At 50.3% G+C, this 12,569-nt stretch overlaps 2 protein-coding genes and 1 non-coding gene across 3 annotated transcripts; all 3 read left to right on the top strand.

Moving 5' to 3' along the window:
• The first annotated feature begins 1,885 nt into the window (after positions 1-1,885).
• On the top strand, positions 1,886-1,958 carry TRNAT-AGU (transfer RNA threonine (anticodon AGU)). The gene has a single exon. It is a non-coding gene; the product is annotated as a tRNA-Thr (tRNA).
• A 2,840-nt stretch (positions 1,959-4,798) lies between these two features.
• APOC4 (apolipoprotein C4) lies at positions 4,799-6,767 on the top strand. Its single transcript, XM_072966397.1, has 5 exons — positions 4,799-4,867; positions 4,980-5,022; positions 5,318-5,320; positions 6,176-6,314; positions 6,602-6,767. Exons 1-5 carry the CDS (start codon positions 4,799-4,801, stop codon positions 6,765-6,767), a joined length of 420 nt encoding a protein of 139 aa, XP_072822498.1.
• A 559-nt stretch (positions 6,768-7,326) lies between these two features.
• On the top strand, positions 7,327-9,237 carry APOC2 (apolipoprotein C2). The gene is made up of 4 exons (XM_031681909.2): positions 7,327-7,385; positions 8,289-8,356; positions 8,526-8,685; positions 8,995-9,237. The coding sequence occupies exons 2-4, from the start codon at positions 8,302-8,304 to the stop codon at positions 9,083-9,085; spliced, it is 306 nt and encodes a 101-aa protein (XP_031537769.1). The 5' UTR covers positions 7,327-7,385; positions 8,289-8,301; the 3' UTR covers positions 9,086-9,237.
• The last annotated feature ends 3,332 nt before the right edge of the window (positions 9,238-12,569 follow it).

Here is a 12,569-nt window from a genome sequence, read left to right as displayed (position 1 = left end):
GCTTTTACCTCCTGGAAAGGGCTGGGGAACTGGTCCAGTGCTGAGTAAGGCAATTCTCAGCATCTTTCAAGCCCCATCTGGTGCCTCCAGTACCGTCTCCTGCATTCTAACACCATGACCCCCAAGAATCACATTCAAAGGTCTCCTTTCCCATCCCCAGAATCTCATCCCAAGGGCTCCCAATACTGAAGGTTTTGTACCCGTGTCCCTTTTCTGGGCAGGCCTAGCCCCTGCCCAGGCCTCATCAGCTTATTGGACCACATCCCGATCCTCAGAAAGTTGGCAAAGTTTGGAAAACCCCACGAGATGACTCAGGGTGTCGTTGGCACCATCAAAAATAGCAAAGTTCCTCTGAAGGCTACATAAGGACCCTCTCCAGGGTAAGGGAAGGCTGGGGTGTATGGACTTACACATTGGGATAACTAAAGTCAGGAGAGGCTGACAAAGTCCCTGAGGTCACACGGCTGGTCCTTAGATCTCAGGGTGCTCAGACATGGGGGACAGGTTCCCTGACTCCCATTCAGACACAGTGTAGAGATGGTCCTGGGTGGTGGTGAAAAACCCAAGCATGGGAGTCACGGTCCACAGGCAGACCTGTGTCCTCAGGCTGGCAAAGACCCACTGCTCCCTGTGTGATCATGTGCCTCAGTTTTCTCATCTGCAAAATAGGTGCTCTGAGGGGAAATAAACTAGAGGAACTTCGTAGTGCCTGACATCTGGTAAATACTCAATACATTCAACTGGAAGTTAGCTGTTGAGTTAGAGGATCATTCATGACTGAATATTATGGAGCATCCACTAACTGCCAGGAACTGTTCCAAGGTGGGGAATGACAGAAATGAACAGGATAAAGTCCCAGCTCATGGGGAGCTGACATTCTGCAGGGGAGAGAGGAAGGAGGAGAGAACACACTATAAACCCGTATATTTTCAAGAAATTAGTCCAGCTAGATCCAAATACTGAGAGGACAATAAACAGGGCAGGTGTAAACAAGGCAGGATGGAGTAGGGGCTTTTGCAGACTTGGTGACTGGATCTTGGAAAAGGAGACACTTTCAATCCAGATCTTAATGATTAGGAAAATCCAGCCAGGCCAAGGGCAGCTTGTTTCCTGGGAGGGTGAGTGCAAAGGCCCTGACGCAGGAGTACATAAAGTACCTAAAGGAGAGGGAGGCATTCCAGGCAAGGAAACAACCCAGTCAAGGACTGGGAGACTGGAAATTGCCCTTGAGGAAGTAGGGGACAGCTAGGGTGAGAGCAGGCTTGGTAGCAAGAGATGGCAAGCCTTGAAAGCCAGGCCAGGGTGAGGTGTTGTGACTTCAAGGTGCTCATCTGGGAAATAGGCACAGAAGTTGGGGGCACCCAGCCTAGGGCTCCTCCTAATCCCACAGACAGGGTCCACCCTGCTGTTTTCTTGGGGGAAGGAGATAATCAGGCAGTCAGGTATAGGGGAGGATTTGGGCATCCTGCAAAGAGGCAAAACACAGTCATCCCTGCTCCACTTTTCTCTATAGAAACTGGTTTTTGAAAATCATCCTCCATGTCTAGCAGGTATTTCAGAAAAAAAGAACCTCCTGAGCACCAGGAGGTCCACCTCTCTCCTCTGGGTCTGTGCTCTGGGAGGGCTCTCTAAAGTTTCGCACACCATGGACTCTGGATGGATGACTCCATGAAGTGCCATATCACCCCCGCCCACCAAACAATAAAAATTGTAGAGAGAATTCTGAGTGCTTCTTTGCTGCGTGGCCAGGGCTATCTGACAGGGTGGGGGCTGTGCCTTTGGGGAAGGGCAGCAAGGACACAAATGGATTGAGTATTGTCTACTTGCTCTGTGTTGAGGACTTTGAACTTCATCATCTTAAAAGAATCCTCATAAGAAACTTGGGGGAGGACATAGCTCAGCGGTAGAGTGCATGCTCAGTGTGCATGAGGTCCTGGGTTCAATCCCCAGTGCCTCCATTAAATAAATAAATAAATAAGCCTAATTACCCCACCAAAAAAACTAAAAAAAAAGTGGAAGATAGCCCCCTCAAAATACCCATCAATTGATGAATGGATAGATAAATCCATAGTGTATGTGTGACCATGTATATATACACACACACACAGTGGAATATTTTTCAGCCATAAAAAGGAACAGAGCACAGACACATGCTACAGCATAGATGAACCATAAAAATGAAGTGAAAGAAGCCAGTCACAAATGACCGTATATTATACGATTCTATTCACAAGCAATGTCCAGAACTGGGAGACAGAAAGCAGATTAGTGGTTGTCTTGCTGTGGAGAAGGGGCTGGGAGTAAGTGCCAGGGGGTATGGGGTTTCCTTTTGGGATGATGAAATGTTCTGGAATTAGATAATGGTGATGGCTAAAAACTTAGCAAATAGATCAAAAATCATTGAATTGTGCATCTTAAAAGGGTGACTATTATGGTATGTGCAAATCTCAATATAAAAAAAATGAATGAATGGAAATCTTACAGACAAAGGCAGAAAGAAGAGATGAAGAAGGGGACATTCCAACCTCTCTTCCACCCCAGACTTCCCTGACAACCCAAAGCAGCCAGGGAGGGGAGTGGTGAGGGATGCCAGAAGGGAGGTGGGTACAGGGACTCAGGGGAGAGGGGATGGGGTCTGGACTGGGACAGGGACCCTGGTGTGAAAAGAAAGATTGATTTGGGAGTCTGATGATCTTGCAGACACAGATATGTGGGCTCAGAGATGCTCTCTGGCTCCAGACACACACGCTAGGGTCTCAGACCCCACTGCTCCCACCCCCAACCCCCTCCTTGTGACCTCTCTGCCCCCACCCACCACCTGGAGTTGTTTTTGAGCTGCCTCTGAGGTCCATCCTGAACGACCTTCAGCCTGTTCCTGCCCTGGATAACAGAGATGAGCAAACATTGCAAACAGCAAACAGCTCATGCTGACCTTGGAGCTGGGGCAGGGTCAGTGACCTTCCCTCCTCTTCCCCCCACCTCCTCCAACCCCGGCCCTGCTTCAGCCTCTCTCTTACCCTGTAGGATCCAGTCGGGAGGTGAGGGCGGTTGTCCTGGCTTGGCTGTAGTGTGAAAAAGCTGGATTCAAATTCACCACTTGCTGGCTGGGAAGCCCCACCGCCTACAGCCTCAGTTTCTTCATCTGTAAAATGAGAATGAAAAAGATGCCCACTTCATAGGGCTGGAGCAAGTTAATTCAATGAGTTAATGCACTAAGGCCCTGCCGGGGAGCCTGATGCATGGTGAGAGCTCAGGGAACACAGGCTTTATAAACAGCAGCTGGGGTTGACAGAGGGGCTTCGCACCGTGTCTGGTGTGGCTCACTGCGTGCTTTACATACGATCTGCTTTACTCTCCTGGGTAGGTACCTAGTCCATGTCTCTGGTTCCTGGATGGAGAAACAGGCCCAGAGACATTAAGCAAGGGGTACCAGGTCACACAGTAGGAAGGAGGTAGAGCCAGACTCTGAACCCAACACCACGCTGCTTCTCATAACACCATGCAAGGTGGGGTTTTTTCTTTTTTCTTTTTTATTATGGTAAAATACATAACATAAAGTTTACCATTTTTTAATTTTTAAAATTTATTTATTTATTTATTTATTTTTTGGTGGGGAGGAAGGTAATTAGGTTTATTTATTTATTTAAATTTGGAGGAGGTACTGGGGATGGAATCTAGGACCTTGTGTATGCTAAACACGCACTCTACCAATGAACTATACCCTCCCCCCTCATTTTAACCATTTTTAGGTGTAAGGTTCACTGGCATTAAGTACATTCACAATCTCGTGCAACCATCATCACTACCCATTTCTGGAACGTTTTCATCATTCCAAACAGAAACTCCTGGAGGTTTTATTTTGCTGATTATTGTCAGTGAGGAACTCCAGGAAACATTCATTGAGCACCTACTGTATGCCAGAGCCCACGCTGGGGCCACTAGAATGGACAGCATTCTGCTGGAAGCCTCTGGGTCCATTCTGTACGGTCGCCCAGGTTGTGGCCAAGGAGGGGTTGTCAGATTCACCACCTGAAAAGACAGGATGCCTGGCGGGATTTCAGATACACAAGAAATAATTTTTAGTGTAATTCCCAAATATTGCATGGGACATATTTATACTAAAAAATACTCATTACTTAGAAATTCAAATGTCACTGCGTGTGTTTTATCTTGTAACCTGAGACCAAGGAATCTGGCCCATGGTCCCCTGGCTAAACTGTGCACCCTGGCTTATGGCTGGGTCCTCTAGGAGAAAAAGACTCATTTTTATTCTGTCTGGTAGTTGGCCTGACCCTGATGTTGGCAACCTCCTACTATGTGGGCCTGGAGCTTTCCTTCACAGGGTGTCACCCAGCCTTCACGTGAACTCCGTTACGCTTGTTACCAGCCCCATTTTACAAATGAAAACACTGAGCCCAGATAAAAGAGTCTTTTTGCCCAGGTCACGTGGTGAAGACATGTGTGGACCTGTAGCCCAGTGGCCAAGGGATCTTAGAGACAGAAGAAACAATAACAAAAAGCTGCGATCTTCGAGCACCTAAATTACCTGGGTCCACGTTGAGAACTTCCTTTGTAATCACATCATTCAATTAACGTCCTAAAAAAAAAAAAATATGGATTGTGGGCCCATTTTACAGAGGAGGAAGCTGAGGCCTAAAAGCAAGGCTGTCACATGAAGTGGGATCAGGATTTGAATCCAGCTCAGCCCAGAAGGCCAAAGAGCCTCCTGCCTTCCCCAGTCAGGTTAGGGTGCTGGGAGAGTAGGAAGGAGGAAGGAAGGAGACCAGCAGGGGAGAGCATGGCCTCTGACTGTCACTGTCACCTGGGCCCCCCTCTCTTTGATGTCCCTGCCAAGGGGCGGGCGGAGGTGGCCAGGGGAGGGCTCTGCTCAGTGCAGCTGCCCCCTCCCCCAACCTGGAGTGCTGAGCACAGAGGGACAGAGGGACAGAGCCCCCAGAAATGTCGTTCTCTGGGCCCAGCACCCCCTCTGCTTCTGCATTCTGGTCCTGGCCTGTGTTGTGGGTGAGGAGCCAGTCAGCGGTTGTGGGGACCGCATAGCAACAGATGCGTCTGGGAGTGGGTGTCATGGGAGACAGTGTGTGAAAAGGGTACACTTGCAGGGTCAGTTCAGATGCTGGGGGTCATGAACATGCACTTGTGCGTGTGAGCGGAAGAGAATGCAGTTGTGGGAAACGTGTGTGTCCATGAACATGCATGTGTATCCGTGTGTGCACATGTGAGTCTTTATGGGGTATTTATGCAAAAGATTTTAGGGTCTGGAAACATGGAAGGGTGTCTGTGTGTATTGGGATGTGAGCATGTCTGGGTTCTGCACATAAGTTTAAAATGTAGGGTACAGCTCAGGGGTAGAGTGCATGCTTAGCAGGCACGAGGTCCTGGGTTCAATCCCCAGTACCTCCACTTAAAAAAATTAAATAAAAATAAAATGTTAACACTTATATAGTGCCTATGACATGCATGAAACCAGCCCAAGTGCCTTATAATTGGTAACTCTGAACACTCACAATAACTCTATGAGGTAGGTCCTATCAACCCATCGTATAGAAGGGGAAACTGAGTCTTGAAGAGGTTAAGTCATTAGCTGAGGGTACACCAGAGATCACATGGATGCCTCTGTACATGTGTGTACACATGCACCCCTGTGATGGCTGGTCTCTGTGGGTGAGGCTTTGCCCGGGTGCTTGAGTGCTGGACAGACAGGTGTGTGCGATTCCTGGCAGAACCCCTGGCCCAGCAGCCCGGCACATGGCCTTGTTCACATCCATCCCTGCGGGCAGGAAGTCCTCCTGTGCTCTCCCTCACTGCCTGCAGTGGTAGCTCAGACCACGTAGGGGTCACAGGAGAGCTGAGCGGGCAGCAAGATCAGGCAGTGAGGGAGGCATCAGGAGGGGGCGAAGGGGCAGAGAGGCGATGGTACAGACTCAGAACATCACAGGCAGACAAGGAGGGGACGGGGCCAGGGTCTCGGGCACAGAGGCTGAAAGGTGATGACCGATAGCAGAAGCGGGGCTAGTGGTCAGAGGGACATATAAAGCGGTGAGAGGACTGGCAAGGGACCACAGGAGTGTCAGTGACAGTGAGCATAGAGGGAAAGGCAGGTGGGAGGGTGCTGGGGCCCAGCTGTCCCACACTGCCCTCTGGTCCCATCCAGTAGGCCAGCAAGAAGCGACTGGGGCATCCCCAAGCCCCCCACCAGAGACCTCGAGTAGTTCCTGGAGCCTGGTTCCCGGCAAGGTGAAGGAGTGGATGGAGCTGCTGGTGACCAGACCCAGAGAGAGGTGGCCGTGGTTCTGGTGAGTGTGTGCAAAAGGAGGCTTGGGGGCTGGACTCCTGGGTCTGACAGAGGAGGGGCTGGGGATCTGGGTCTGAGGGAGGAGGAGGGGCTGGGGGCCTGGGCTCCAGGGTCTGAGGGAGGAGGAGCAGACGAACTCCAGGGAGCAGGAGGGGGTGGGGTTGGGGAGGGCTAGAGGGTAAGGGCTGAGAGCAGGGACTCCTGAATCAGAGGGAGGAAGACGTGAATGGGGCAGAAGTCTTGGGGAGGTGGCTGGAGGTCTCAACTGTGATGTCTCCTCCCTGACAGGGGCCTCGGGGCCTTCCAGGGCTTTCTGCAGACTTACTTTGAAGACCACCTGAAAGACTTGGCTTCCCGCACCCAGGCCTGGCTCCACAGCTCCAAGGACAGCCTCCTGAACAAGGCTCACAACCTGTGTCCCCAGCTGTTCTGCGAGAAAGGCGACCAAGATTAAAGTGTTCACAGCCTCAGCAATAAAGAAATTCTCTGTGTCCCTGTCCCAGTCCCTCCCCAACTCGGCCAGAGATAATTTCACCCCATCCACCCTCAAAGATTAAGGAATAGAGGAAGTAACATGTGGCAGGGAACCACAGTAGGGGTTGGGGGATTGGGGGAAGGAGTCGGGGTTGCGGGGGATGACCCCTCAGGCTTGTTTGGGGGGCAGGGACTTCAGGCTTCTCAGTTTGGGATGGAGGGTGAAGAACTGGAGAGCAGGCAGCTCCCCACAGCAGCTCCTCCTTCAGAGCTCTGCCCTCACTTCCCACAGGATGGAGACACCCAGACCTCATTCCTGGTGGGCACCCAGTACCCCAATCTCGCCACAGCTCCCTACTCAGCCTGTCTCCCTCAGCGGTGAATTTTCCAAGTAGGGGCTCCCTGTGGCTTGACCTCAGGAATGTCACTGTCCTCTGCCCCCATGCCACCCCCCCAGCCGTTCTGTTGGCCAGGACTTTGGCCAAGGCCTCGAGGTTGTGGGGGGGTGGCTCTGGAGGACAGAGCTATAAAGAGCTCAAGAGCTATAAAGGCTTTCTCTGTCCGTGTGGAGCTGGTGCGGACAGCCTGCCAGAGTCCGGTAAGAGAGGGATGGAAATGTGGGGCAGGGGGCAGCAGGGAGGGGGCCAAGACTGTTAAATCAGAAACCACGAGAGTCAAGATGTTAGATTCCAGTATTGGAATCATGGGATGTAGAATCGTAGAATGTTTACCTGTGCCAATCCCCCTCCTGGGTCAGATCTCAACCTCCTTGCTACAGTCTCCTTATCTCCAAAATGTGGATGGTAATATGGTGATCTGAGCACTGTTGTCACTGACAGCGCCTCCCTTATGCGGTTGGGATCACGACAAAGTGATCGAACGCGCTAAAACAGGGCCCAGCACAGAGGAAATACTGTCATTCAAGTGGCGGTTCTTAATCAAGTCCGTGGCATGTGCCCCTGTACCGATTGGATTGGGTCTTAGCATCACTGTTACCCCCTGCTGAGGCTTTTTCAAGATACAAAACACACCCTCCTCCCTCCAGAGGGGTGTGACAGGCTCTTTACTTCACTCACTTAATATTTGTTAATTGCATTTCTCTCTTATGTCGGTGTCTTCTTTTTTTTTTTTTTAATGGAGATGATGTAGATTGAACCCAGGACTTCAGGCATGCTAAGCACACGCTCTACCACTGAGCTATACCCTTCCCTTCGCATGTCGGCTTCTTAAGGGGAGGGCCAATGCTGTGTTCATGGCTGGGCCCAGAACTGTGCTTGGTGCATAGTAGGTGCTGAAGAAATTCTTGAATGAATGAGTGTTAGAATTAAGATGTTAAAATCAGGAGTAGCATCATAGAATGTTAGGAAGTGAGGCCCAAGTTAAGTCATAAGGAACTTGATTCAGGTGGAGAGAGGGGGTTCCCAGGCCTGGATCCCTGAGTGCATGTTCCCTGGAATACATGTTCCAGCGGCCCTGCCTCATGCCTGCTTTAATGTTCCAGGTCTCCTGACGCCATGGGTACCCGATACTTCCTAGCCCTGTTTCTCATCCTCCTGGTGTTGGGATTCAGTGAGTATGGTCAGGAGGGGAGGAGAGGATGTGAGGAGGAGGATGAGCCCCAATCATCTTCCCAGCCCAGTCTTGTCTGGCCCTGTGCCTGCCCATTCCTTTTCTTCTCCACCTCGTTCTCCCATTGCTGGAGACCCGTCAGCACCCTAAACACACTTTCCTCTTGCAGAGGTCCAGGGGGTCGCTATGGCCCAGGAAGATGAGGCTGACAGCCCTGGCCTGCTCACCCGGATGCAGGAATCACTCTTCAGTTACTGGGATACGGCCAAGGCAGCTGCCCAGGACCTGTACCAGAAGACATACCTGCCCACCATGGATGAGAAAATCAGGTATCACCTGCCTCCCACTCTCACCCCAGGAACCCGGAGTCCCAGCCCCCGGCCCCTTCTCCCTCAGACTCAGAAGTTCAGGTTCACATCTATACTCTCTCAAGGACCAGGTATCTCAGCTCCTAGCCCCTGGCCCCACTGGAACATGGGGTTCTGAGATCCCAGCCTAGGGATACAGGAATTTGGGTTCCAGTTGCTTTTCCCCACAGGACACATGATTCTGGTTCCCAGGCCCCTCCTCCTCCCTCAGGCCTAGGAGTCCACACCCCCAGCCCCTCCTCCCTCAGCATCTCTGTCCTTTCTCCTCAGGGACATGTACAACAAAAGCACGGCAGCTGTGACCACCTACGCAGGGATTTTTACTGACCAGCTCTTTTCTCTGCTGAAGGGAGACCAGTAACAGCTGGGCCCCCAATAGTGGGGCAGGGCAAATCCAGACCCCTGCCACCCCTGGGCTCCCCTGATCTACCCTCATACTTCCTAGAAGCTCTGAGCATCCTGCTCCCAACTCTAGCTTGACTTCTTATCAATAAAAAGAAAAAAAAAAGCTAAGTTTATTCTTTTCCACGTGCTTGCTTTTCTGAGACCTCAGGAGCTAAGATGGAGGGACTGATTCCATTCAGCCAACATTTATTGAATCCCTGTTCTATGTATATATATGTATATGGTCAGTGGGAATAAAGAGGTGACTAAAAATAATGAATAATCGTAACAACAATAATTAGAGACTTTGCTTCACTAAGGTCTAGCTTTCTCATTTGTAAAATGACAAATAGACACAGCTAATCTGCAGTGGCCTCTGGCAGTGTCTGGGTCCTGGGCTGACATTTTAAATATGCCATCGTAGAGAGGTGTCCAATGGTCCTGTGGCTGAGGGGAGACCGGTGCCCACGAGTCATTGCTGAGGATAGGAATGCAGTGCCCAGGTTGGCTGGGACCCAAGAGGACAGACCTATAAAAGGTGTGCTCTGTGACAATTCCCATACATTTGTCCCACATGGATTTACAGGGAAAAGACAGACAGTCCTGCCTTCAGGTGGCCCCTCAAAAAGATAGTGTTTTGGTCCTAACCCCAATTACATACTGCTTTATTGATTACAGCTCTATGGTGTGTTTTTTTTAGCTGTTCTCTTATTTTTTTAAATATTTAAAAAATTTATTTTCTATTAAAGTATAGTTGACTTACAATGTTGTGTTAGTTTCTGGTGTACAGCATAGTGATTCAGTTATACAGATACATTCTTTTTCATATCCTTTATCATTATAGATTATTACAAGATATTGAATAATCCCTGTGCTATACAGTAGAATCTTGTTGTTTATCTATTTTAAATGTAGTAGTTAGTATCTGCAAATCCCAATAGCGTTCTCTTCTTACTAGCAATAAAAATAACATTTCCTGAGCTCCTATTCAGGCCAGGAGCTCTGGTCCATCCTGAGGCCACAGAGAGGCTGTGGCGGAAGGGAGGCGGAGGATGCCCAAGACGACCCCTGGAGAAGATAACTTCCGACAACAAGGCAGGCAGTGAAGAAAAGGAGAGGAAGTGAGGCGTTCAAGACCTGGGTGAGGCTACTTCAGATAGGTAGTGGATTCAGGCACAGGGAGGGCCCTCTAGGGGACCGGGCTGGGCTGATCACAGGGGATGCATCACCATGCAGTTGTGGATGGAGAGTAAGGGGAGGGGTGGGGAGCACTCACTTGGCTCCCCCTTCCCTGGTCTGAGTGGTTGGAAGAGGGTATCTGGGCAGTGGGAAACAGCAGGCTAAAAGCATAGGATGTACAAAGGTAAGCAGAGGATCTCCAGTTTGAGAGAGGATAGTGCTGTGGCCCATAGGTAGAGGGGCTGAGTACCGACTTCTAGATCTGAAGGGAGTAGAGGGTGGTCCTGGGCCCCCAAGTCTTATGGGTGGGGCTATTGGCCTCTGAGGATTCAGGGCCTGCATTTATACTAATCAGCTTGGCATTAAATTCCGGTCAGCCTGTCAGCACTCTTGGGGCAGTTTTTCCAGGTCCTGAGACTGGGCAGCTGTGAGTCTAATAGAAAACAGGGGCCTTGGGGAGGGGCTGTGGGAAATGCCCCCAAGTCCCCAGGGCCTGGGAAGAGCTGAGGCTGCCAAGCCCAGGGGGGGATAACAAGGGGGGGATCCTGGAGGAACAATCCCTGCTCTGTCCACTTGTTTCCCACAGACTCTAGCCAAACTAAACCACTGCCCAGGCCAGTTCTGCTTCCAACCAATCCTGGTGTCCTTCCCCGACTCCTCCTTCCCGTCTCAGGCCCCCACCCCAGTCCCACTCCCTTCAGGACTCCAGGAGTCCAGGCCCCAGACTCTTCCAATCCCAGAATTCAGGACCCCCAATCCATTGTCCTCAGGACCCGAAAGTTCAGGTCCCCAGCCTCCTACTCCCTTAGAACCTGAAATCGCAGCCTCTGGTTAGTATTGGGCGTCCCCTAGTGGAGCGCAAACTGGGCCTGGCCTGTGATTCGCTTATCAATAGGAATGGAAGAATTTATTTGGTCATTCAACAGACTTGGGGGAGGGCTTTATAAGGGCCTAGTCTGAGGTCACAGTCTAAGAGCCTCTCATGCTCCAACAGATCAGGACTCTGAAGTATATGAGGGAGGACACTGGGGCATTTTGTACCTAGAGCTGAGAGCAGAGATGGGGTAACAGTCAAACTGGAGATTAAGTTTCAAAGCCTCTCACTTGCCTGGGCTTTCTGTGGTTCTCTATTTAAATCTGTACATGTAATTTTGTACTTTTTAAAAAGAGGCCCACAAAATCTCAATCTGCCCGTCTTCTGGGAGATTTAATCAGTATGTTCATTTCATCTCTAGACTTGAAGACTGGGCCTACAACTTCACAGAATTGTTATTACTATCACTGTTGTCTGTAAGTGAAGGGGATCTGGCAAGAAGTTTTCTAAGATTCCTTCTTGTCCTTGTGTCGGTCCTCAGGGGAAAGGTCATTCATCTTCTCCACTCAGAGTTTCATCCTTTCACTCAGCAATCACGCCCTGAGACAAAGCAGTGCCCATAACCAAGACACACCCATCTGGGTCAGTAATGACACAAAGTGGGCAGGGATGGGGTGGGGAAGTTCAAGGATCCAGAAGGACTGCGATATGGTGCCCCGCCCAGCCTGGAGACCCGGGAGGGCTTCCTGGAAAACGCGGTAATACTATTGAGCTGAGACCTCAAGGAAAGTAAAGGATGTAGATAGCAAATGATAAATAAATAATGAGACTATCCCAATGCAAAGCCTGCTCTCCTTTCCAGGTAATATGTAAAGCTCATGAAAACAGCACATGATGTTGATCACTTACTAAGCAGGAGGCCCAGGGCCAGGTGCTTTACATTCCTATCTCACTGGGTCTTCTCAAGAACACGGCAGGGCAAAGAGGGAGGACAGCGGGTACCACTGTAATGTCTAGTTTATACAAGAGGAAGAAAATGAGGGCCAAAGAAATGAAGATCCTTTGTCCGTGATCATTTCGCCGATGAGTAGCACAACCAGGATTTAAACCCAGTTCAGACTTTCACTCAATTCATTGGTGAAGGTTTAACAGCCGCTGAGTCTTCTCTCTGGGCCTCTTTCACTTCCTCCCCGGGCCAAGGATCCCTCAACACGTGTCCAGGCTGGAGCTGTAGAAAAATAGCTAATGAAAAAGACTGGAGCTTCTTTCTAGAGCCCTTGAAGCTGAGCCCACAGCTGCGAAGCTATCTAGAAAGCAAAAGACCACTAAGGCAACGCGCATGCGCATTAAACTAAGCCCTGAAGGCTTAGGGAGGGGCTGACAGGGTCCAATTTGGAAGTGTGGTGGCGTGAGGACGCTGAAAGAGTAACTAAACGCACAGGATTATAACCTAGGGACACCTGTCGGA

This window comes from Vicugna pacos, chromosome 9 (genome assembly GCF_048564905.1).
Source record: "Vicugna pacos chromosome 9, VicPac4, whole genome shotgun sequence".
Lineage (NCBI taxonomy): Eukaryota > Metazoa > Chordata > Mammalia > Artiodactyla > Camelidae > Vicugna > Vicugna pacos.
The sequence above is the reverse complement of the archived record's forward strand: the minus strand, read 5'-3'. Positions and strand labels throughout refer to the sequence as shown.

Excerpts from the sequence above, each read along its gene's own strand:
- APOC4 (XM_072966397.1), top strand. The coding sequence starts at position 4,799 with ATGGCCTCTGACTGTCACTGTCACCTGGGCCCCCCTCTCTTTGATGTC. Across the intron at positions 4,868-4,979 it reads CTGCCAAGGGGCGGGCGGAG|CACCCCCTCTGCTTCTGCAT; the intron begins GTGGCCAGGGGA and ends CTCTGGGCCCAG. Across the intron at positions 6,315-6,601 it reads GAGAGGTGGCCGTGGTTCTG|GGGCCTCGGGGCCTTCCAGG; the intron begins GTGAGTGTGTGC and ends CCTCCCTGACAG.
- APOC2 (XM_031681909.2), top strand. The coding sequence starts at position 8,302 with ATGGGTACCCGATACTTCCTAGCCCTGTTTCTCATCCTCCTGGTGTTG. Across the intron at positions 8,357-8,525 it reads CCTCCTGGTGTTGGGATTCA|AGGTCCAGGGGGTCGCTATG; the intron begins GTGAGTATGGTC and ends TTCCTCTTGCAG. Across the intron at positions 8,686-8,994 it reads ACCATGGATGAGAAAATCAG|GGACATGTACAACAAAAGCA; the intron begins GTATCACCTGCC and ends CTTTCTCCTCAG.